We start from the raw sequence: 27,521 nt of genomic DNA on the forward strand, positions 1-27,521 counted from the left end.
GTCTTAGCCGTAAATCACAGCTGCTGGCAGACACTGCAGAGACTAAATATTGGAGTCATTTGCTTAAAGTGGACAATATGAGTGGCCACCAGTCATAAATCTAAACCCAGCCATATGCATAATCTGGCAACACTGCAGGATGCCAATGGTTACTGTCCATAGAGCACCCATAACCCCCCGCCCCTTTCCCAACCCACCTAGTACCAGGAACCATCTGACCAAGTGAGCACAGCATGGTGCAGTGCTATAAGTGTATTATTAACTGTGATTTTCTTATTTGCAGTTCTAGTATTTATCTTTGAGTTACATCTGGGGTTTTACATGCTTGAAACTTATCAACATTGTTCAAGAGTTGTAAAATACAGTACAAGTAGTCTAACATTTAACACATATTACTCACCGTGGGTTTAATAGGATGGTGAAGGCAAAAGAGGCAGCTCAGGACCATTGCATTGTGTGTGGAGCAAATGCTTTTGGGGAAACATTTCACAAGACAGTTTTCTTATTTTGAGAAAGATCATTCTAGCATGAATGATTTTCCACACTCAGGAAGTCTCAGTACAGGCATATCTGGCGAACTGAGACTGTTTAAATGCCATGCAACATTTGCATTCAATAGCCAAGGTTCAGAAGTCTGGAGTAGGAGTACTGGATGTACTAACTCAAAGTAACAAAAGTCAAAGGAATGATGGGTGCATTTTTGCTTGAACATCATCTGTTCCCTCACTGAAAATTCTGTTGCTAGTTTGTTAGTGGTGGAGCATTATGATGCTTTTATGTTAACTTCTTAGAAAAACATATACTCAAGCAAAGTGCAGTATAAACGTAATATCATCACTCAAGTATTTATTCTGCTAATCTTGTGCCCTCAAATGTTTAGCACTCTTCCTCCTTATCAAAAAACTGTTAAGAAAATACCTTTGTGAATGAAATTACACTTTAAACCTGGTTTGATAACATATTCAACTCATATCCTGTAGAATTCTACAGAGGTGGAGTCAGTAAATTACCTGAATATTGCAGACTGATTCAAATAATGTGAAAGAATAGTCTGTTGATGATTAATTTCTTTCTGATGTAAAATACTGGAAAACACTAGTAGATTATGCACTGTACTAATACAGGGGAAAATGCTGCTTACCATGAAAACCACACAATGAAAGTCTATTGTAATGAAACATAAGGTATCTGTACCATGAATGAGCCAATTTAAGCATGAATTAGCGAGATATTACTCACCATCAACTTTGAATTGGTCTATGTTTACTTGCTGTCCCGTATCACTCTCCAGTAATATAGGAATGTGGCAGTTCATAAATAAAATAAATAAGATTTACTTTTTGATTTTAGATCTGGCTGCGTGTAGCTCTGTCATGAAACTGATAAAAATGTGGCCTTCAGTGAGTCTGTAAATATGAGCCAAAGCTGCCTTTGCTTCGCAGAAGACCACATTACCTCAGAGCTAGCAGAGAGCTACCCTGTTTGTCTCTTCCTTATTGTCCCAACTGTGGCTATGTCAACCAAATCACAATGTAAAAGGTGATATTCATTGCAATTTCCATGTAGTATGAATTTTATGGAGTCAAAACTATAAACCTAGAATCTTATTTCACATGTATGCAAATTACTCATGTTATTCAATTAAAGTGATATGAATAGATCAAGCGAATTTAGTAGGATAATTTTGTGTCATCCAGGAAGTAATTCACATCCAGGAAATAACTCATCAGTTACAGAGTTGCCAAACATGTGCAGCATTGTTGCCAAGATGCATTTATACTAGTAGCAAGTAGAATACCAGCCGGTGTGTTACCTGAGCTGGCAGTGAAATGACTACAAATTCTGTCTCAAGGACATAGCTACCAAGGGTAAGAATACCAGAAGCATATGTCAGTGAGCCTTATTTGCATATCTGCAACTAGGTTTGGGGACCAGAGCATAGTTACTAGTAATGCTGAGATACACTGACTGCAAACTAAATATCATACATCAAGAACTGTCATAATTACTTGTGTTTTTCTGTCTTAAGAGTAATGAAAACTAAAAAGCTCATCACCAGACATGATTCACATATCTGGAGGACCTTGAGTATTTATACTGTCAATGCACATCTTTTTTCTAATAACAGAATTAGAAAAAGTTTTCCTGGAGATCAATCAAAAAGCTCTGGGAAATTAAACCAGTCATGGTAGTGAGGCATCAAGAATGTGAACATTCTCTCATTGCTGTAGTAGAGACAAGGTAAAAAGAAGCACATTTACCACAATGTAAATGAGAACATCAATTGTTATTTACTCATAAAATAATCTATTTGCAATCAAAAACACAATTTTTTAACTTATTATCACTTATTACAATTGGATTATTCAGCATATTCCCACAAAGTTACATGTAAATGTCTGGCAAACAAAGTGTGATAACTCAGTTCTATTCCTGTAGTCTGTTGACTATCTCTCAGTCACCAAATATTTTCTGTTTTTTGAGACAGTACTAGTGACTTGTGAACACGTATCTTGCTACCTCTGTAATAACTCTTTAACAGCATCTTTCCTTAGTCATCATTTCGTGATGTCCTTAATTCATGTTGAATACATGAGAATGAAATTGTAGAATCTATATAGTCAAATAACTAATGGACAGTATTTTTCAGAACAGTGTAAGCAGGACTGCAGCAAGCTTATTACTTAACTAACTGTAACATATAACACCTGTATGCGCTGTCATTTCAGATGCATACCAGAGAAAATGTTTTTTTTAGGAATTATGAGCAGAATTATGTAATTATGTCAAGAACAAACTCTGTGACTGCTTAGTGTCAATGTGACAGGTGCTTCATATATTGGATTCAGCAGACTGATGGATATTTCATTTCAAATCTTAGGAGTTGTTGGTTCCATTCTCTGCTCGTTCTTGAGGGAAGCATGAGGTGGTGTAGCAGAGCAGGTGTTCATAGTCACAAATCAGTGTATAGTGCACACTTGCCCATGGAGCAGGATGAAGTAAGTAGAGCTTAATCAGAGTTGTTGCCCCCGTGTCATCTTTACTTAGGTAGTCAGCACTGCAGTTAGTACATCACCACTAATGTCACTCAAACCAAATGGACAGTATAACACGACCACATTCATTGAGCATCCATAACATTCTGATCATACAGTTGTTACTAACATGTGCTCACAACAATTACAATGTAATTGCTGCTGATGCTTTGCCAAGGAAAGCAAAAAGCACCTTATGAATGAGAATTTCTATTTGCAGTATGTCTGAGACCTGAGACCAAGATCCAATGTGTCAATAAGGTTTTAACAAAATGGAGCAAAGGGCAGAGCCTCTACTTATTTTCTGGAGTTCTTGTACTTTGATCTTAATTAATTCCTGACATGTGCATGCTAATGGTCCTTTTGGTTATTAAAATATTAATATGATTGTTATTAAAGGTTAATTGCTTTAACACTTGATCACCTTAAGAAATAGTCCGTTTTGGGTTGAATATGATTCTGAATGCAGTATTATTTTGACTTTCAGTCCCTCTCCTGATGACTTATGGAATGTTGTCTGGACTGTTCTAACAGTCTCCAGTGGGTATTTTTTGTGATCCTATGAAAGCCTTTGACTGTGTAAACCACCAAATTCTTTTGAAAAATGCAGAATCTATGGTTTAGGTGGTACTGTTGGCTTGTGGCTACAATCATATCTACAGGATCAGAAGCAGTCTGTAATGCTAAATGGCTCTTCTGGAGAACCTGCCTCATCTGAATGGGGCACGATAATGTTTGGTGTGCCTCAAGGCTCCATTTTGGGCCCACTGCTTTTCCTCATCTTTATTAATGATCTTCCTGTTTGTTCTGAGACAAACAGCAAATGTACCCTGTTTGCTGATGATACCACAATTCTAATTGACGATTTGATTGATCACGATCTTCAACAAACTACAAATACTGTTTTTAATGGCATCTTAAACTGGTTCTCCTCAAATGGTCTCTCCCTCAATGCAGATAAAACTCATTATATGAGGTTCCATACATCACAAAGTAATCTTAATGAAATTAACATAAAATGTAGAGATCAACCAATACAGAAAGTTGAAGATACAAAATTCTGGGGTGCTTACATAGACAGCAAATGTAATTGGTCAGTTCACGTTCTTCATCTATGTAAAAAACATAGCTCGGCAACATTTGCATTATGGGTAATTTCTTCAGTGGCTGAAGTTGACACCATTAAGGATGCCTACTTTGGCTACTTCCACTCATTGATGTCATATGCTATCATATTCTGGGGGAACCAACCACTTGCAAAAAAAGTTTTCACCATCCAAAAAAAAGCAATCGGATTAATGTGTGAGGTCCATCTAAGACACTCTTGCAGGCACTTGTTTCAGAAGATAGGTATTCTAACAACTGCCTCACAGTATATTTTTTCCTTGCTGACCTTTGTGTGCAAAAATTATTCTATCTACCAAGACAACAGTAAATTCCATAGCTATAACACCAGAAACAAAAACAATCTACATTTCAAAATGAAACGTCTCACTCTGGTACAAAAAGGAGTTTACTACTCCAGCATTAAGCTGTTCAATGCTCTACCACTACATATCAAATGTGTTCATACAGAACTGCCAAAATTTAAGCAAGTTCTTAAAGATTACCTGACAGAAAAATCTTTTTATACTGTGGATGAATATCTGAAAGAAAATGTATGCCATCACTAAACTTATTGTGTCTAGAAGTAGTTCAATTGATTTTATTCTGTATTTGAGCATTAGCACACTTTTTGTAACAACAAATTAGCTGTAACAACAAATTGGCTGTACCTGTATTTACTCTTGTAGGCCTAATATCTGATTTAACTTTTTGCTCTTATCTTTAACATTTATTTGATACTCTTTTTCTGTTAAATGGTTGTTATGTTATCTAGCTGACATTGTATCTATGACTGTATTTATAGTATGTCTTATTTAAACTGTGTACAATTTGGCATTGAATTGCCCTTGTATTTATTGTATGTTTAAATTGAAACCTGTACAATTTGACATGTTCCATATCCTTGTGATTGACTCACTAACTGGATCTATGGAACATGAAATAAATGGTTCAAATGGCTCTGAGCACTATGGGACTTAACATCTATGGTCATCAGTCCCCTAGAACTTAGAACTACTTAAACCTAATTAACCTAGGGATACTATGTTTAAAGGAAGAAAATTCTAGATTAATAGTGGAAAAACAGTCCGATGTGGATGAAATACATAAAACAAAACAACAACAAGAATTGAAAACCACGTGTGAAAGTGCAACTGCAAATGCAAGTAGTGTCACCAAAACTACAAAAAGTGGTCCTAAGGTTAAACAAGCTCAATTTCAGTCTAAAAAGAATGTTAAAATTTACGGAGATAGTCATGCACGCAATATTTCAGATTGTATGTCTAACTCGACCACAGAAAACGTGCGCATTTCATCCGTTATTAAACCAGGGGCGAAGTTTGTTGATGTAACAAGCTCTGTAAACAACGACTGCACCGATTTTACAGAAAGTGATGTCGTTGTTATTATAGCAGGTTCAAATGACGTTTATTGCAACGAGGCCAGTTCATTTATTAAAAAGTTGATTGTTATGTTAATGATGTTGTCCCATACAAATGTGATCTTGTCAAATATTCCGGCGAGATTTGATCTGCCTGACTGGTCGTGTGTGAACCGAGAAATCCGATCTACAAATAAAAAATTAAAACATTTCTGCTCCAAGTTAAAAAATGTGAGACTGCTGGACCTTAACAGTTATCAAAGAAGCAGCTTCTCTGTACATGGACTACATCTTAATCGTCTGGGCAAGAATACTCTAGCAACTGACATCAACAGAGCTATTGAGGAAACAAAATGCGATAATTCAAATGTGATACCTTGTACCTCAGATGTCATACACACGAAAGACGGAAGTGATAATTATATATGCCTGCAGAGCAAGCAAACCGAAATAATTCCTCACTGCAGTGTCAAGACTGTTGATTTTTTAGGATAAAAAAGTCCCTCAGTGTTCCCAATTTAGAAACTATCAATTTGTGTGATAATGTTAACCTTGAGAAGGATATATCCTCTCATGATTGTACCAATGTATCATTTTTACATTATAATGTTGAGGGTTTAGGTAACAAAATCGATGTATTTGAGGCCTTAGTTACAGATCTAGCTCCACATGTAATCATGGTTACAGAGCATCAAAAAGCTAACCATAATATTCAGTATTATAAGTTACAGGAGTATAATCTTACATCGTTTTTTTGTAGAACAGAACATAAAGGAGGGGGTGTTGCTACTTACGTAAGGAAATGTAACCTAATAAGTTCTGTAGAAAACGTATCATGGGTTAAGGATTATTGTATCGAGAAAGACTTTGAAGCAGTGATAATTAAGTTAATGATTGTATCCGTCCCACTTATTGTGCTAGGTATATATCGAGCCCCTTCTGGTAATCTCGAGGTTTTCCTGGAAGCACTGGATAGTGTATTGGGGAAGCTAAGCAAGGGTGGCAATACAGTAAATATTGTTATGTTAGGAGACTTTAATATAAACACACTAAGCAACAGCCAGGAAAGCAAAGGTTTACAAGACTGCATAAGATCCTATGATATTAAAGATCTACTTGGTCATGTGCCCACTAGAATAACTGAGTCAAGCAGCAGTTCCATAGATCATGTGATGACCAATTATGAAAATGTTGTTTCGGCACAGACTGTAAACGGGCACATATCTGATCATCTAGGACAATTATTAGTGATTGGTTGTCTTAATAAACTTAAACAAAACAAAAAATTTGAGAATAGAAGATTATTTTCTGAATACAACATCACCTTGCTAAAGAATACTTTGGGTCAAGAATCTTGGGAATCAGTTTATAGAGAAAGGGGAGTTGACAGCAAATGGGAAGTATTTTTAAAAATTTTAACTAGACATATTGATATTACTATCCCGGCAAAGAAGATGAATGTAAATAAAAATAAACCTCCAATAGTCAAACATGTAAAACTTGATGAAAAAACGAAAAGACTCAAAGAAGGAATGGAGTATATGTATAAGCTACACAGAGAAACCAGTCTTGATTCATATAAAGAGGATTATAAAAAATATAAATATGAGTATCGCAAGGAAGTAAGGAGAAGGAAAGTAGAACATATTAGTAAACAGATCCGAAATTCTGACTGTGTCTCAAAGTCGTGCTGGGCAGTAGTTAATGATATGAGGAACACTGATTCAAAAACTAAAATTAATAATATAGAGTTAAGTATACATAATGATAATTTTTCTGATCCTTATATAGTTAGCAATATATTTAATGATTACTTTATAGATGCTATTGAAAATGATACTTGCATGAAACAGGAGAGGCCGTTTAAATATGATAAGGAAAAGGAAAGGGACTCTTGTATGCTACCTACAGTAACCATCAAGGACGTAACAGAGCTAATTGACAACTTAAAAAATAAAAGATCAGCTGGATGGGATGAATTCTCTCCTTTTCTACTGAAAAAATGCAAGGGTGAGTTAGCCAGACCGTTAGTCCATCTAATAAATTGTGTACTTGAAGAAGGTGTGTTTCCGAAGAAACTGAAACTTGCTTTAGTTAAACCTTTATATAAAAAAGGGGAAAGAAAACAACCACAGAACTACAGACCAGTTGCCTTAACGTCAGTGTTTGGTAAATTAATTGAAAAAATAATGCTAGAAATCTTAATTGAGCACTATAATATGAATAACTTAATAGGAGATTTCCAACACGGCTTTAGAAGTGGTCGGAGCACCATATCTGCAGCAGTACAGTTTGTACACTGTCTGATGGAGAAAATAAATGAGGGATACGAAACAGCAGGAGTGTTTTTAGATCTTTCCAAAGCGTTTGACAGAGTCCATCATGGCGCTCTTTTAAGTAAACTTGCTTATAATGGTGTCAGTGGGAAACTGTTGCTCTTAATAGAATCTTACCTTAAAGATAGACAACAATGCACAGAAGTTGTGTATGATAATGGAGAGGTAATTGCAAAAAGAAGATCAAAGATAAGGAACATAAATTTTGGTGTGCCACAAGGCTCTATCTTGGGCCCCTTCTTGTTTATTTGCTACGTGAATGATTTCCCAAAAGTATTAGACACCAGTCATCGTATTACTATGTATGCTGATGACACCTCTGGGGTTTGCTGGGCACGTAGTAATGATGACCTAAATTCAGTGGTACAGAATTTTGTTGAAAAAGCCCAAACACATTTTGAAAAAGAAAACCTGAGGGTCAATATTAACAAAACTAATTTAATTTATTTTAAGACAAGTAGTTCAAATAAAAATACTTTTCTAAATGAGGACATTCAGGAAAATACCTGTTCAGAATGTAAATTTCTGGGGATATATATAGATGACAGGCTTTCATGGAATCAGCAAATAGATCATGTCTGTGGTAAAATAACATCTAGTCTGTATTTACTAAGGAGATTAGTTCAATATTTAGATATAGAAGCAATAAAAATAGCGTATTTTGGGTTGGTGTATCCCCATCTATCTTATGGAATTGTATTGTGGGGTGGGTGTAGCCAATACAATATAAAAAGGGTATTTGTATTGCAGAAAAGAGTAATAAGAACTATGGCAAAAGTAAGACCCAGAACTTCATGTAAAAATCTGTTTATTAAGTTTAATATTATGACTATCTATGCAGTATATATGTTTCAATCAATATTACTAGTGAAAAAAGACAAAAAAGTGACAAACAGGAATATGGAAATCCATGATTACAATACAAGACAAAAATCAGACTTTCATATGGTGAGCAGACGATTGAATCTAACAACAAATACCCCATTCATTAAGGGAGCAATATTTTATAATTCTCTGCCAAACAACCTGAAACAGCTTTCTGGTAGAATTTTTAAAAACGAGTTAAAAAAATGGCTTGTATTGAAGTGCCCATACAGTATGGTGCTGACATGATTTGACCTCAGGAATGCTATATTAAATATAATTCAATGATATTTTACTTAGTAGCATGTAATCTATTTATATTGTGTATCAATAATCTGAATGTAATTATTATAACATTGCCCATGCATGTTAAATACATGTTTCGAGCTGTAAGATAAATAAAATAAAAATAAATAAAATAAAAAATCACACAACACCCAGTCATCACGAGGCAGAGAAAATCCCTGACCCCACCTGGAATCGAACCCGGGAACCCGGGCGCGGGAAGCGAGAATGCTACTGCACGACCACGAGCTGCGGATCATGAAATAAATAAATAAATAAATAAAATTGTGTTGCTTGTCACCTGAATTTTGGAATGAGTAGTTGCACCTAGCAGTCAGTGCTGAATGCAGAAGTGTGTAACGCTCTTCACTGCTGTGAGAAGTACTCTCCTTTGCTATATGTTCCCCATACCGTAATCAAAAAATAATGTAAGGCTCATTCTCCTGAAAGACTGATGTGCACAAGTCCTGAAATAAGTTCCTGTGAGCAGTAGTAATATATGAAAGGCAGCAACCTGTCAGGTGAAAGAATGGAGATCTCCCTGGTTTTAGCAACATTTATGATGGGATTTCATATCATAGTTCAGAACCCTAAAATGTTTCTCACTTCATACTAAAACAAGTGCTATGAGATCAACTGAGGAAAATTATTTACTTGTGCACTATTACAGAGTGCAAAAGAGCTCCTTAGTTCGTGTTATGTCTCAATTTTGGTATCACCATATCTTACTTTCTCCTGGGATCAAAAGCAAGTGCACAGACTATCAGTGGTTAATATTGTGATGAGTGATGATGTGACATTGGTTCCACTTGCTACATCAAATCTGTGAATTGAGTTTCATGTTGGCATTCAAATTCAGCATAATGTCTTTCTTTTCATATGACAGCATCTGTTGCAGTGTCAGTCAGCCATTGTGAACATATTGGGCACTGTTTATTGCTGCACTTGTTGTGAGTCATGACCTCAAGTGCACACTGTCTATGCTGCATATATTTCAGACATAATACATCCTCCAAAAATTTAGTTAATGTAGCATGCAGGACGCAGGTTGAGTAAAAATGAATTTTGTAAGTTGCCATTGCATTAAATACTTCACAGGATATTTAATGCAATTTTTATTATTGCTTATCTTTTAAATTTTAATTTTATCTATGCCTGCAGTGCACAAACATGAACACACACACACACACACACACACACACACACACACACACACACACACAGTCATTGTGTCTAATATGAGAGTCAACAAAATATGCACCAATCCATTCTTGCACGCATCAACTGGGTGAATTTCTCAGCTTTCTGGCAGTGCAAGAAATAATGGACATTTATTTCAATGAGCTGCTTAAAGAATGCTTCTCTGATTATCAGACAACTGACTGCAAGGATTTTATGAAAGAGTATACTTTCAATAAACCACCCATCCACCATCATTACATAGCATTTCTCATATGTGCCATGGCACTGATTCTCCTAGTGCATGGTGGTTTATCTCCTAGAACCTGTTTCTATATTCATTCAAATGTCTCTTGTATTTGTAGATTCACTTCGAAATTTTGTATCACATTGAGGCCTAGTAATTATGAACAAATGTCATTAGCCTATCTTGGTCCTGAAACCAATTCCAAACAGCTCTGCTTTGATGGATGGGGCTGTTGTCCTGTAAATCAACTGTTATCTAGTTATTTCATGTATTTGTATTTAAAAACATATTTGTAACTAGGACAATGTTTTAATATTTTCTGCAGCATTTAAGAATTCAGGTCCTATGATAACTGAGAGACCTAAATTAAACAGTCTGTTTAAGGAGACAGTTCACTGAGTCCACCATATAATGAGAGTCATAGCTTGCTGAGAACCACATGTAGGTCAACTGATTGAAACAGATGTGGAATTGAACAGAGATAACTAAAACATCAGACAACTTTAACTTTTGCATTGCAACAGTGCTGTGAAAAAAAAATTCCCTTGACGGAGTAACTAGTGGTACAGAAAATTTGAGGAATATGACGTAGTAGCCACTGTGAATTCAGAAAATAAAAACAACAATGCAGGTGCTACCAATGCATTCTGAAGAAGGAACTTCTACAAAACCCAAAAATTAAATTAATTTCAGTGAGGAAAAAGGTTAAAGAGATCAACATGTATGTGAAAACATTGGGTGCTAAAGTTAATCAACTCAAGCTGTTCAACATTTTCAGAAGTAGTCTTATAGTTATAACAGATGCTTAATACAGATGAATAGAATAGTAATAACAAAACAAGCATTTTAAGATGCTCCAACAATTTAACGCATCAGAAAAAATGGAAAATCTACCATATGTGATTTACACCTCTATGGATCTGAGGAATCAAGCAGAGAACTGACTGGAAGCAATAGTAATTATATGCAGAGGACAAAGCACAGAACAATATAGATGAAAAAATAAAGTATCTGAATTCACTGCAATAAACAAAGAAGATAAATGGACAAAATAAAGAAACGAAGATGCATACTCATTTAATACACCTTTGAACACATCACCCCCCTCATCGATGTATTTAGGGGCAGTGTATGAGGCTAGAAACTATGAGGATGACAGAGGAAACTGCTTTCAAGACCTCGTGACCAGAACAAACTGCAACAAAAATGTTGGGGACATTAGGAGAATATCAGATGGTTGCTTTGATAAGATAGCCTTTAGGAATGGATGAATATTTGAAAACTATTTAAAAAAACTTTTAGTTATTTGCTGTCTATATCTGCAGGAAATAGATGTATCTTTGAAAGTACAGCAGCTCAACATATGGCTTTGCAATGTATTTTAGAATATTAATGTATGCCTCTCTGTTGAGGGCGCCCTCAATTTCTCACAGGCGCCCCATTCACCGAGCTGAGATGTAACCCAAAACACCATCAGAAAGCATCCACTTATTTCCCTTTCTGTGAAATATTTAGGATGGAAGTGCTCTCTCCATAGCCAGTACATCTAATAATATGAAAACCACTTGCCCGTTCTGAAAACTACATGTTTGTTTGAAAAATGCAAGATGAAACAGGAGTTACTACGAAACAGGGGAAACACATTTTATAATGAGTGTTCTACTCTACAATAACATAAAGCCAGTTTTACGTAAACCATTTGCATTTAGAATCTTCTTCTTCTTCTGTCCTTAAGGCTTTGGCACTTGTCCTGTTTTGTCCCCACTTCTCACTGCCACCTCATTTTGGGTCTTCCTACATCCCTTCTTTCTCTTGACTGGTACAGCATGGAAAGATTTGGAATTCTATCTGTAGTCATTCTTTGTGGGTGATGTTTCGATGATGTTTTATTTTCTACAATCATTTCATTAATATTATAAATGTCTTGTTCATTCCTAATATCTCCATTTCTTGGAGACAAGCTAGGCAAGTCAAGGATAAATGATTATGTATCACAGATAGGATGAAAATTGCTGTATGGAACATATGAAGGATTGGAAATAAAGAAATGGAGCTAGGCCACAAATTAAGACGTAAACAGATTGATTGCATTTACAATACCTTATACAATAATTTAATGATATCTCAGCTGAAATGGGGCATTGATCATGGCAGAATATGTTTCTAATGAGAAAATTCAACTCTGCTTCAGCCAAAGTCAGTATCTCCCTTTGTAAAAGCCATGCAAATAACCTTCTGACAAAGAGTAAGGCATTGCTTTATAGCAGCTTATCAATAGAAAAGCCCTTTATCATTCAGTCTCCTTGTTACATTTCTTGCACTTCCAGGAAACTGCAAAATATGTCTCATTTGATGGCAACTGAGAAATGGATTTAAAAACTTACGCCTGCCTGTGTCTGTATATGTGCGGATTGATATGTGTGTGTGTGTGCAAGTGTATATCTGTGCCGTTCCGCCCCCCCCCCCCCCCCCCCCAGGTGTTTCTTTCCGCTCCTGGGATTGGAATGACTCCTTTCCCTCTCCCTTAAAACCTACATCCTTTCGTCTTTCCCTCTCCTTCCCTCTTTCCTGATGAAGCAACTGTGGGTTGCAAAAGCTTGAGATTTGTGTGTGTTTGTGTTTGTTATTGTCTCTATCAACGTATCAACACTTTCGTTTGGTAAGTTACAGAATCTTTGCTTTTAGATATATTTTTCCCATGTGGAATGTTTCTCTCTATTATATTCATATGTGTGTGTGTGTGTGTGTGTGTGTGTGTGTGTGTGCTTTTTAACTTTCTGTATCATTTAATGACCTGTCCTATATCTGTACAAGATGTTACAGGACCAAAACTAAATAAATTCCAGTTGTTTCATTCATCAATAATTGGTAGACAGTTCTGTATTTTCCATTATTGGTCATAAAAATTCCATTTCAAAATTATCATAAAAGTATATAATTATTTTATTCCTATAAATTTTGTTCATACCCTATTGAAAAAACATGGAACTCATAAGTAATGCAATATCATCAATGTGAAATAAGTGTTTACTTAAATGTGACTCTGTTTGGTGAAGATCTAGAAATCTAAAACTTCAAGTTATTTGCTGATGATGTTGGAACTGGCAATAAATTATGAGGCTGTTTCAAGTGTGAACTAATATTTTTACTGTAACACCACAAACACATACACCCTAAAATGTATTTTGACTATGGATGGAAGCAAAAATTCCTTGAATAATCAAAATGAGTATTTTATTGTTTTTAACCAATGTAACAACTGTCACTGGAATTGCTATCCTACTGTACTGTTTCCCACCTAATTCTATCTAGCATTTACAAATCAGACAGTACTGGTAAACAAATGCAAATATTTAGTTTACATTGAATCTCGTCAGACAGGTGTACCAGAAAGAATGCTATACATTTTAGCGTTTGGCCAAAAGGCCTTCTCCTGAAGTTGTAGGCATGCACACATTCACACAAGCACAACTAAGACACACAGGTGACCACTGTCTCAAGCTGACAAATGGTGGCCAAGAAACACCTGAACATGCTGCACAATACAATGTGCCTCACTTTAACAATTGCTTCATTGCCTGCACCATCTGGATCCTGCCTACCAATACCAGCTTTTCTTAGCTCCACAGGTGGGAACTCTTCCTGCAATATAATGTATGTTCCCGTAACCTCACTGTGCTCAGCCTTTGCTACTCTCTGTGCTCCACTAACCTTGCACCATCTATAGCACAACACAGCCTTCCATTCCATCAATGCACCCACCAATCCTTCCCCCCTTCAATATCTCTCTTTCCCCCCACCCCCACAACCTCAGCTGAAACCATCCAACTGCACCTTGCAGCCCTACACTGTCTGTGCATGCTCCCACAAGCTGCACTACACATCCTCCACCCACCAATGGCCAGAGACAGTGGTCATGTATGTGTGTGTGTGTGTGTGTGTGTGTGTGTGTGTGTGTGTGTGTGTGTGTGTGTGTGTGTAGCAGTCCTTTTGTTGTGCCTGACTTTGATGGTGAGTAACAATCTGTCCCTTTCATAATACTTCTCATTTAAGTCCATCAGATAATATCGACAGAAACTTATACAAGCAAAAAGATAGCAAATAATGAAGTCACCTCCAGACCAGGGACTAAGTTGAAATGATAAAAGAAGAAGAATCCATGGAGAAGGCATGAAAGCAGCTTGGGAACTCCAAAGATTGAAATATAATAGTTTCATCTGACCCAACAGGATCCCATCACAGCTAACAAAATAGTATCAATAATAAGCAGTGCTCACCCATGATCATCTTTTAGACGTCTCTTTAAGAAGATAAGGATTTTGACTACCATACTACTTGATTGTACATTTATTCTCTCATGGAAAAAATTAAACAATGGAAAATCCAGGATGGAATTTATATTCTCTCATGGAGCTTGTTATAAATAACTTACCACAGTTCAAAAGGAACAATGATGTATGTAATTACAGTACCAGAAATAAAAATTATATTCGTTACTCCACATTAAGGTTGTCTTTAGCACAAAATGGATGCACATTGTTGCATCCAAAATTTTTGATCACATACCCAGTGATATAAAATGCCTGACAGTTCAAAAAGTACTAAAATGGATTTTACTTGACAACTCCTTCTATTGCATAGAGGAATTACTATTTCTGTAATCTGCTTTAAAAAGTTGTTAATAGTCAGAACTTAGCCATTTTTTACCTAAGAAAGGCTACTGTGTATGTTAAATGACTCATTTCACATAATTGTGATTAATTGTACAAATTATCCATGGAACTAACTAACTAATTAACTAAAATAATGTATAATAAACTGATCTAAACAGGTGAAAAGTATTTTTGTAGGCAACAGAAGATATGTGTGATAGAAACCATTTTATTTAGGCTTAAACATTTCTTCTTGATCAATAAGAGTCTCCCTGCTTGCAGAACATGTTAGAATGCAAGCTGCTATTTATGGTGAGAACTCATCAGATCAGTGACTATAAATATTCAGTATATAGTGATGTATTACTTTTTTGTTATGTCTCTGTCTGTAACTTTTATAAGAATGTTCATTCTTTTTATGTTATGAGAATAACATTGGAGACCATTTTTGCATTATGTAACATGCTGTCTGATTTATTTATCGCTTCAGTACTGAGTTTTTAATGAGAATTTTTTTTTCAACAGCAATATATCAAAGCTAGGATAGTTTCTGCTGCTTAACATTCAATGTCAGTCTTTGTCATCACTATGAATTACCTGTCTCAGTCTTTTGAACTCAAATGTTACAGAACACAACCATACTTTTCTCCAAATAAAACTTTGAATTCAGATATAGCTACATATCTCTTAAGAGCATTTGATTTTCTTATAACAACGAGTCTGCTGTGGTTCATCTCCTTAGTCTTTATCCCAGGTTCATGGATCAAGAAGGCATTGTCCAAAATGTCAAAATCATAGTCCATTACACACATGATATATCCCTGAAATAGTGATGGAAATTTCATTACAATTATAAAGTGACAAGTATAACAGCCAAATCCAGTGCTTCCATTAGATTATATATTCGTAGATAATTTTATTTATTTATTTATCTCTTGTTTGTTGATCCATGCTGTGACAGTATCACAGGCTATGGAACTTCAGAGATCTATGGTAGCACATAAAAACAAAACAAAATAATTTCATATTAAACAGTAACTTAGGTTCTACTACAGAAAAGCAGTTTCGAGAGATAAATAAATATTACAAAATAATAAGTGTTACAGACAAAAAATATTGCAAAATATGTGTTTACAATAAAGAATAGCCAGAATTATGAATGTAGATTTGGGCACATATTTGCATTTAACAATAAAAGAAATGCTAAACATTGTAGTTCAGTAACTCTTCTATTGTTTAAAATGATCATTGTAATAGAAACTCATCTTCTACCAAACACTTAATTCTTGAAAGGGGGGGGGGGGCAGCGTTAAAAATCTTACAGCCAGTGAACCTTTCTGCACCATACTTAGATTTGCCTGTTCATAGCAGATATCATATTTCTTCTTGTCTCATGACTATGATACTCATCATTCAGTTTAAACGTGGAATTTTTTCCCCCGTATGAAGCACATGAAAAAGAATATATATTGCCCAGTGGATGTAAGGATTCCAAGTTTCTTAAAAAGATTCCTGCATGTGGCTCTAGGATGGACTCCACACGTGATCCTTATGGCTCATTTTTGTGCACACAGTACTTTTTTAACCAGTGACTGATTACCCCAAAATATAATTCCATATGCCATAATGGCATGAAAATAACCATAATAGGTTGACTTCACAGTTTACATACTTCTATAAGAATAAACAATGCGTAATGCGTAAGTTGCTGAACTCAATCTTTTGCACAGATCCAGGTTGTTGTTTAACCAATTCAGTTTGCTGTCAATATGCAAGCCTGGGTATTTTGAGGTATCCACCCTGGTTATCACCTACTCACCTATTTTTACTACTATTCCTCGTCTTTGAATGTTGTGTGGAACTGAACGTAGTTTGTTTTAGTGTGATTTAACGAAGGGCCATTAATGTTATACCAGTTCACTGATTCACTTATTTGCTGTTTCCTCAAGTTTATCTACTGAATTATCAATAAGTAGTGTAGTGTCATGAGCAAAAATGGTGAATCTACAATATTCTGTACACAGGTGACTTTGCCAGAAAATGCAAATATTGCATTTTCTGTTGACAGACCTTTCTGAAATCCAAACTGACTTTCACTGAGGATATTTTGATCCCTGAGATGCTTAACTATCATGGCATGCATTAGGTTCTCTAAAATCTTTGACAATCTTGTCAGTAGTGATATTGGCCAATAGTTAGCAGCATCTGTCTTATCTCCCTTCTTATACAGTGGTTAGATACAAGGAATGAACTGGCAAAAGAGTTCTAAATGGCCTCTCTGTCAATAATGGGTAGCTCCAGGTCATAAATCAAAACAGTAGAGACAGAAAAATAGATTGATTTTGGAATATTTTGAGGTTTATAAATAGATAAACCCTGGAAAACTATTCAGCAACTACAGTTTGTAGACTGGTTTCCTGTATATGCTGACTGAGCGAGGTGGCACAGTGGCTAGCACACTGGATTTGCATTCTGGAGGATGACGGTTCAATCCCGCGTCTGGCCATCCTGATTTACGTTTTCTGTGATTTCCCTAAATCACTCCAGGCAAATGCCGGGATGGTTCCTTTGAAAGGGCAAGGCTGACTTCCTTCCCCATCCTTCCCTAATCTGATGAGACCGACGACCTCGCCGTCTGGTCTCCTTCCCTAAAACAATGCAACCCTGTATATGCTGCAGTTAATATCAATTTAATACATTCTTAACTAAAGTTACAAGATGGAAGAATTATTACCTAAAAAGGCAGGGAGAAAAGACCTGGATAAATCTGACTCTAGTCTGTGGATCACTAAGAGAATCAAAATTTCTTGTAAAACTAAAAGGAAGCTAAACATGGAAGCCAGCAGATAGAATCATGCCAGCAACATGAGATACTATGTAATGTATAATACAGTTCTTAATGAGGCCTCAAAAATGCTGAAAAACATGTTCATGAAGGCAAGAACTGTTGGACTGTGAAATGAAATGAAAACCAAATGCAGCTTTTTAAAGAAAGAAATAAAAAAGGCTGCAGTGTGTAGAGAAAAAATCAAAATAAGTAATTAGGAACATTTGAGTTTATTGATTCAAACACAGTAGCTTTTATAGCCCTATGTAAAGAATATTTTATAACAGTAACATAACAAAAAGCTTCACTTGGAAACATATTCGTAAATTGTTGCTATACTGGTGCAGCCATGTCACTGAAATCTTTTGCCATACTTTTGATGTGAGTAACTTCTAAACATCTCAAGTAAGTAGTTGTAAAACACTGTCTAACAAACAAGATAATCCAGGTGCTACTAATTTTTTACCAGCCATAACTCTCACAAATTTTTCTAAGGCTTTGAAGAAAATTATGTATAACAGAATTATAAACTTTGTGGAGGCCATAACATCATCGTCAGAAGCCAGTTTGGGTTTCAAAAAGGATTGTTGGCAGAAGATGTTAAATATGTTCTGCTGAGGCTTTTTTAGATTTAAAATACTTTTAACAAAAGCTAAGTGTACATATAAAAAAAGTTCCTATTGAAAATGCCTGGGGTAGGTAGAAAAGAGCTGCTTATGGACGATGTGATCCACCAACCAACCTGAGGGATCTACGCCAAATCGCCGTTGAGGAGTGGGACAATCTGGACCAACAGTGCCTTGATGAACTTGTGGATAGTATGCCATGACAAATACAGGTATGCATCAATGCAAGAGAATGTTGTACTGGGTATTAGAGGTACCAGTGTGTACGGCAGTCTGGACCACAACCTCTGAAGGTCTCGCTGTATGGTGGTACAACATGCTATGTGTGGTTTCTCATGAGCAATAAATAGGGAGAAATGATGTCTGTGTTGATCTCTATTCCAATTTTCTGTACACGTTTCGGAACTCTTGGAATTGAGATGATACAAAGCTTTTTTTGATGTGTGTGTAGGTAAAATTAGTGTTACATGAAGTGGATCAATTCAGGTCTTTCTAACAAAAAGCAGGAAGGTGTTGGATAGAGCAAAAGACATTTAATCATCATCATAATTTATACCATGAATTGTGTTTTGCCTCAGTATCAGGTTCTGGGTCCAATACTTTTTATTGTTTGTGCTAATGACATACCTATTTGTGCAGAGTGTTATAGTTTACCATCTTTGCTGATGGCATGGCATAGTTATTAAGAACAGAAAATACAAACTTTCGATCTCAGTAAATACTGTTTTAATAGATGTTGTAAAATGGTCTTTCTGTTAATGTTAGTCGTAAAATGGTCTTTCTGTTAATGTTAGTCAAACAGGTTTTATATAGCTTCACACAACTTTTAATAATATAAATAATGTAGTAAAACTGGATGATGCACTGATAGCAAGATGGTACAACGAAATACCAATGTTTAGATATAAAAATGAAACTTCACTGGTCAAGCCACATTCTGCATATTTTCAAAAGGTTGTTCTGCAATTGACACATTGATTACCCTCGTAGAAACTTGTTAATCTGCAATTTATAATCCCTTTCATACATGGAGAAAACTTTTGGTGAATTCAAAATCTTCACAATTACACATGATATGTATCGTCCATGACACTTTATAAGAAAAAAGCCCCCCTGTAAACCTAATAGTGACACTAAAGGAAAAGATGATTTCAGCGTTGGTATTACAAACTGTGTATTGTGCAGAAGGAGACCCAGTTCATGGCTGCAGGTTGTTTAACGTCTTCTCTTCGCAGGATAGTGATAGCTTTAAACATTTTCTGTTGTCACATCATTTTATGGCATAGAAGTGTTCCTGAACCTAATGTGCAATATGTATGTACTAGTAACTTAGATTTATTTTCAAATCCTTTTGTGTGTTGAAATGTAACTGATACAACTAGAGAGATTTCAAATATTGATACCTTGGACTAGTAAAGTATTACTGTATGAGATCAGGGGTTTTTAATTTTGGAAATTTGGTATTTTAATGAGCTGTTACATTGCGAGATAATATTTTTGGATGTAAATCAGGGGGTCATACTTCCTTTTTAAATTATTTTTCATAAATGTGCTAGTTAATAATTTAATGCAGAAATTAAGCAGATGCTGTGTAAATGATTGTTTAGCACTCCATCTTCAGGCCACGAGTGGCCTACCGAGACCATCCGACTGCCGTGTCATCCTCAGTGGAGGATGTGGATAGGAGGGGCGTGGTGTCAGCACACCGCTCTCCTGGTCATTATGATGGCATTCTTGACTGAAGCCGCTACTATTTGGTCAAGTAGCTCCTCAATTGGCATCACAAAACTTAGTGCACCCCGAAAAATGTCAACAGCTCATGGCAGCCTGGATGGTCATCCATCCAAGTGCCGACCACGCCCGACAGTGCTAAACTTCAGTGATCTCACGGGTACCGGTGCATCCACTGTGGCAAGGCCATTGCCAGATGATTGTTTAGGTTACATAAATTTTCAATTACAGCATGAAATAGAGTCTATGGCACGAAAAGTAAAATCTTACAAGACCGACTACAATAAAAAAAAAAATGCAACGAAAATGTAATGTGTTTTGGAACCTTTTCAAAGTGGAAAATTTGGAACACCAAAAGAAAGAGAGATAATATAGAATGTAATTTTTATATAAGAAAAATAAAATTTCATACAAGATTGAAATGTTATTATATATAGGTGGAAAAGTTAAATAATTAGTCAAATGAAAACTTTTGTAAAATTGGTTGTTCTGTATGTTGTGTTGTGGTCTTCAGTCGAGAGACTAGTTTGATGCAGCTCTCCATGCTACTCTATTCTGTGCAAGCTTCTTCATCTCCCAGTACCTACTGCAATCTACATCCTTTTGAGTCTGCTTAGTGTATTCATCTCTTGGTCTCCCTCTACAATTTTTACCCTCCATACTGCCTTCCAATACTAAATTGGTGATCCCTTGATGCTTCAGAACATGTCCTATCAACCAATCCCTTCTTCTAGTCAAGTTGTGCCACAAATTTCTCTTCTCACCAGTTCTATTCAGTATTTCCTCATTAGTTATGTGATCTATCCATCTAATCTTCAGCATTCTTCTGTAGCACCACATTTTGAAAGCTTCTATTCTCTTCTTGTCCAAACTATTTATCATCCATGTTTCATTTCTATACATGGCTACACTCCATACAAATACTTTCAGAAACGACTTCCTGACATTTAAATCTATACTCAATGTTAACAAATTTCTCTTCTTCAGAAATGCATTCCTTGCCATTGCCAGTCTACATTTCTTATCCTCTCTACTTCGACCATCATCAGTTATTTTGCTCCCCAAATAGCAAAACTTATCTAGTACTTTAAGTGTCTTATTTCCTTATCTAATTCCCTCAGCAACACCCGACTTAATTTGACTACATTCCTTTATCCTCATCTTGCTTTTGTTGATGTTCATCTTATATCCCCCTTTCAGACACTATCCATTTGGTACAACTGCTCTTCCAGGTCCTTTGCTGTCTCTGACAGAATTACAATGTCATCAGGGAACCTCAAAGTTTTTATTTCTTCTTCCATGGATTTTAATTCCTACTCCAAATTTTTCATTTGTTTCCTTTACTGCTTGCTCAATATACAGATTGAATAACATCAGGGATAGGCTACAACCCTGTCTCACTCCCTTCCCAACCACTGCTTCCCTTTCATGCCCCTTGACTCTTGTAACTGCCATCTTATTTCTGTACAAATTGTAAATAGCCTTTTGCTCCCTGTATTTTATCCCTGCCAACTTCAGAATTTGAAAGAGAGTATTCCAGTCAACATTGTCTAAAGCTTTCTCTAAGTCTACAAATGCTAGAAATGTGGGTTTGCCTTTCCTTAATCTATCTTCTAAGATAAGTCATAGGGTCAGTATTGCCTCACGTGTTCCAACATTTCTATGGAATTGAAACTGATCTTCCCCGAGGTTGGCTTCTAACAGTTTTTCTATTCATGTGTACAGAATTTGCTTTGGTATATCGCAGCCATAACTTATTAAACTGATAGTTTGGTAATTTTCACATCTGTCAACACCTGTTTTTTTGGGATTGGAATTACTATATTCTTCATGAAGTCTGTGTGTATTTCACCTGTCTCATACATCTTGCTCACCAGATTATAGTGTTTTGCCAGGGCTGGGTCTCCCAAGGCTGTCATTAGTTGTAATGAAATGTTGTCTAGTCCTGGGGCTTTGTTTCAACTTAGGTCTTTCAGTGCTCTGTCAAGCTATTCTCACAGTATCATATCTGCAACTTCATCTTCATCTACATCCTCTTCCATTTCCGTAATATTGTCCTCATGTACATCACCCTTGTATAGGCCCTCTATATACTCCTTCCACCTTTCTGCTTTACCTTCTTCGCTTAGAACTGGGTTTCCATTTGAGCTCTTGATATTCATACAAGTGGTTCTCTTTTCTCCAAAGGCCTCTTTAATTTTCCTGTAGGCAGTATCTATCTTACCCCTAGTGAGATATGCCTCTACATCCTCGCTTGGCCATTTTGCACTTTCTGTCGATTTCATTTTGAGATGTTTGTATTCCTTTTTGCCTGCTTCATCTACTGTGTTTTTATATTTTCTCCTTTCATCAATTACATTCAATATATCTTCTGTTATCCAAGGATTTCTACTAGCCCTTGTCTTTTTACCTACTTGATCCTCTGCCGCCTTCACTACTTAATCCCTCAGAGCTACCCATTCTTCTTCTACTGTATTTCTTTCCCCCATTCCTGTCAATTGTTCCCTTATGCTCTCCCTGAAACTTTCTACAACCTCTGGTTCTGTCAGTTATCCAGCTTCCATATTCTTAAATTCCCACCTTTTTTGCAGTTTCTTCAGTTTTAATCTACAGTTCATAACCAATAGATTGTGGTCAGAGTCCACATCTGCCCCTGGAAATGTCTTAAAATTTAAAACCTGGTTCCTAAATCTCTGTCTTACCATTATATAATCTATCTGAAACCTTCCAGTATCTCCAGGCCTCTTCCATGTATACAACCTTCTTTCATGATTCTTGAACCAAGTGTTAGCTATGATAAAGTTATGCTCTGTGCAAAATTCTACCAGTTCGCTTCCTCTTTCATTTCTTACCCCCATTCCATATTCACCTACTACATTTCCTTCTCTTCCTTTTCCTACTATCGAATTCCAGTCACACGTGACTATTAAATTTTCATCTCCCTTCACTATCTGAATACTTTCTTTTATCTCATCATATATTTCATCAATCTCTTCATCATCTGCGGAGCTAGTTGGCATATAAACTTGTAGTACTGTGGTAAGCATGGGCTTCATGTCTATCTTGGCCACAATAATCCATTCACTATACTGTTTGTTGTAGCTTAGCCACACTCCTATTTTTTTATTCATTGTTAAACCTACTCCTTCATTACGCCTATTTGATTTTGTTTTTATAACCCTGTATTCACTGGACTGAAAGTCTTGTTCCTCCTGCCAGCGAACTTCACTATTTCCCACTATATCTAACTTTAACCTGCCCATCTCTCTTTTTAAATATTCTAACCCACCAGCCCAATTAAGGGATCTGACATTCCATGCTCAGATCCGTAGAACGCCAGTTTTCTTTCTCCTGATAGCGACGGTCCTCCTGAGTAGTCCTCGCCTGGAGATCTGAATGGGGGACTATTTTACCTCCAGTATATTTTACCCAAGAGGACGCCATCATCATTTAACCATACAGTAAAGCTGCATGCCATCAGGAAAAATTATGGCTGTAGTTTCCCCTTGCTTTCAGCTGTTGACAGTACCAGTACAGAAAATCCATTTTGGTTAGTGTTACAAGGCCAGGTCAGTCAATCATCCAGACTTTTGCCCCTGCAACTACTGAAAACGCTGCTGCCCCTCTTCAGGAACCAAATGTTTGTCTGGCCTCACAACAGATTCCCCTCCGTTGTGGTTGCACCTACGGTATGGCTATCTGTATCGCTGAGGCACGCAAGTCTCCCCACTAACAATAAGGTCCAAGGTCCATGGTTGCTGTATAACAACATTAATTCTAACTGATATAAGAAAGAGGTAAAATGTACTAATTTTTGGAAATATGTAATATATACAGTACAGTGGCTTTGTGGTTTTGAACATCATTTTCAGAGTTATGGTTGACTGGATCTTGTCATAATGAGCATATGTATGAAAAGAAAAGTTTCTGATTCTTCAGCTGATAAATACAAGAACCTGTGATGTAATTTTTAATATGAGATTTGCTCCCCATTATATGCATACAATGCAACTCACATTTTACAGATACACCAAAACGAAAAGCACCTAGTAAGGTTTAATAGTTTTTGTCAAATTAATGCATGAATTAGTGATATTTGATGTATGGGAGTTAAAAAGGATAGTCATAAAAACTTAATTATCACCTCAAAAAATGAAGTTATGTAATTAATTCTTTGTTTGTTGGCAGGTACACATCAAAATCCCTGTGACACATTGTTGCAGCATGCGACTAGACAAAGCAAAGCCAAATGGTGCTGGTGATTGGTGATATGAAGTAACATGTGGTAATTCATTTTCAGCTGCGAGAATTCCATTGTTGACGAAAATGAATCATCCCATACATCTCTGCTCCATCAATGAACTGCACTATTTTGTTTTGGTGCTTCAGAAAATATGTTGCTGCTATGTGGCATGAGATTTTCAACATGTACATAGAGCACAGATATTACCTGCAAGCAAACAAAAACACTACAGATAATTGAAATTACTGCATCTTGAAGGTGGCATGCAATGAACATCAAAGTGTACTATATGTTAGTATTTGAAAATGATTAGCATATCAGCGCAGCTCCATAAAGTTTACATTTTATACATAAGATATGATCATGCTTCACATTTCTCATTCAGGAATTTTCTTCCAATGTTGTTTGTTTGTGAGAAGATCATGTTAAGCTTCAGACAAGAGGTGTATATACAAACACATGTTGGAATTTGACAATGGAAAGGTCATGGCCTATGTAGATTGTGGTTTATTGTTCCACAATGTTGCTTGCTGAATTGCTCAGGATCTCATGACTGTCATGCAGATGTGGAAACAACAGATTCCGGAGGCATATACTCAATGCCATAGAGGATCTCAATGACTCCACACATCTGGCACCTGAGAGAAACAATACATTGGTTGCTCAGCCATGTAGGATTATACAGCCTCTCTGTGGGTCTACTACACACAGTTTACAACCATTTGGACTTGTATACTGTATACCTGGATCAAAATGACATCTACTATTGACAAATTGTTCAGATGTTATGTGCATTAGCTACTGGCCAGTTGCAGATGATGCTTGTAGCTGGTAATCTAACAACTGTGATCCATTTTCACTGCTTGCTTTATTTCTCTGTGTGACAAATTAATTTTGCACTATAGAATGTTTGAAGCTTGCAGTGGAACTGTGAAGAAAAGTGTTGTTACTCAATGTACATTTTTGTACAAAATATGTATTCAAATGATGGATCTGATAAACTAATATTACCTTTAAATCCCTTGGAGACTTTCACAGTGACATATTTCAACCAACTCTTCTCTGTGTACAAGCTGCATCACTTTGAATAAAATACATAGGATTTTGATAGCTGTATCTGCTGTTGTTATTAAGAGTTAAGATCACTCATGGCTGGGCTGGCACTATGTTATGCATGTATAGATGCAAAGGGAGCACTGGGAACATTCAACAGGGGGCTGATGTGGCACATGCATGGAAGGTAAGTTGGGCAGCTCACAGCAGCTTTGTTTCATTCTAGGACTCAGTGGTATCATATGATGCAATGGGTGGGCACCACATTTGAAACTTACACTCCCACCTCCCAACAAACATCTTTTCAAACTGTTTTTTATGCCCATTTTTATGTAATGTTTACCCATGGCTGACTCATCAAGTTTCTTTTGTTTAATACATCAAAAATGCTGCACTAAGCTCTGAAACAGTGTGATTAGTTTGTCCTATGTAAATGCTGCCACATTTGCAGGAAATGCCATTCACACCAGTAAATCAAAAACCTATGTTGTCTTTAATGGGACATAACAATCTCTTATTTTGGGGGTGGGCCTCAACACTGGTGTCTCAGTCCTTGTCTCTCCAGTGCACATCCTATGTTACTAGTCATTGCTCCACAACATGGAAGGAATGCAACCACCTTAGGCCCTTCAGCCAACTGAATCAGTCATTTTAGAAACACCGTAACTCCACATTTTATGCAAAATGAGTTATTTGTGTCCACGCCTTCTTTAACTGTAGTCACAGTGTTCTGTATAGAAATGATGTATTTTCCATGCACCTGTGTATGTTTCTTGTATCTGGTAAGTTTGTGTTACTTTTAGAAACAACAAACCTCCTGGAGTTCTGCTGTTTCTAATCTTAATGTGGCAGCACTATTGATTCTGTTGGCTACACTGTGTTATCTGTTTAGATTTATCATTGTCGAAGAGTTGGTTGTCCTTTGGATAGAATAGAACATTCTTGGCCTTGGCTATTTTGTATGATTACAAGGTGCACATTGATAGCAGTTTCATTTTAAACTTCTGAGATAATTTTGTATTTTTGTATTTTATTTGCATGAAACATGTAATTACATAGCAGTTGGTAGTACAATGTAACAGTATACAATCTAATTTTACTTTATAATAGAAACTTAAGAATGTAGTCCAAATTATTTGACATAATAATACTTTAGATTTTAGTTTTTACAGTAGGCTATAGAAGTACTCCTCAATGAGCCACGATTCCAGATGTTTTTTGAATGTCTCTCCGGTTATTACCTTTAGTTCAGTTGGCAGTGCATTGAAGTATTTTGCTCCATTAACATATGGACTGTTTGCAGTTTTTTCAGTTTTCTGTATATCATATGGTAACTTTGTACTTGTCTAGTATTGTGATCATGAATTTCTGCATTACGAGAAGTATATTTCTTATCTTCTACAGTTAATACTATTGTTTCAAACATATACATTGAATAGATAGTCAGAATTTTTCATTCTATAAACAATTCCTTACATGATGTTCTAGCATCTTTTTTGCCTAATATTCTCAAGGCTCTTTTCTGGAGTTTAAATATTCAATCTACATGAGTTTTGGAAGCCCCACCCCAGAGTGCAAGACCATATGCTAGAAATGGATGTATTAAACCAAAATACATCACCCTCATTGTTTGGGTATTGACGTATGGTGCTATTCTTCTTAAAACATACAAGATAGATGATAGCCTTGCACATGCACTGTCAGTTTGTTGTGTTGATAGTAGTTTGCTATCTACGCATATACCTAGGAATTTGCACTCACTGGAGATTTTCCCTGCGATATTACTATCTTGAGAATCAAAACAAGTTTGCAAATCACCAACATTGAAGGGAATTATATTTGTTTTTTGTAAGTTGACTTTTAGATTGTCATTTTCAAACTTCTCCTTTGCAATACCTGTAATTTTTTTTACCTCTATGCCGAGATTAAGAATATAATTTCCCCAACAAAGGCCTGAA

The 27,521-nt window shown here is 36.2% G+C and overlaps 1 protein-coding gene across 1 annotated transcript in view; it reads right to left on the reverse strand.

Moving 5' to 3' along the window:
- Positions 1-15,706: 15,706 nt before the first annotated feature.
- LOC124805624 (beta-1,4-glucuronyltransferase 1-like) overlaps positions 15,707-27,521 on the reverse strand; it is a 124,141-nt gene continuing 112,326 nt past the window's right edge. Inside the window, exon 5 of the mRNA XM_047266191.1 lies at positions 15,707-15,904. Coding sequence (XP_047122147.1) covers positions 15,707-15,904 — 198 coding nt within the window. The remainder of the gene's footprint in view (positions 15,905-27,521) is intronic.

The sequence above is a fragment of the Schistocerca piceifrons genome, chromosome 7, assembly GCF_021461385.2.
Source record: "Schistocerca piceifrons isolate TAMUIC-IGC-003096 chromosome 7, iqSchPice1.1, whole genome shotgun sequence".
Classification (NCBI taxonomy): Eukaryota; Metazoa; Arthropoda; class Insecta; order Orthoptera; family Acrididae; genus Schistocerca; species Schistocerca piceifrons.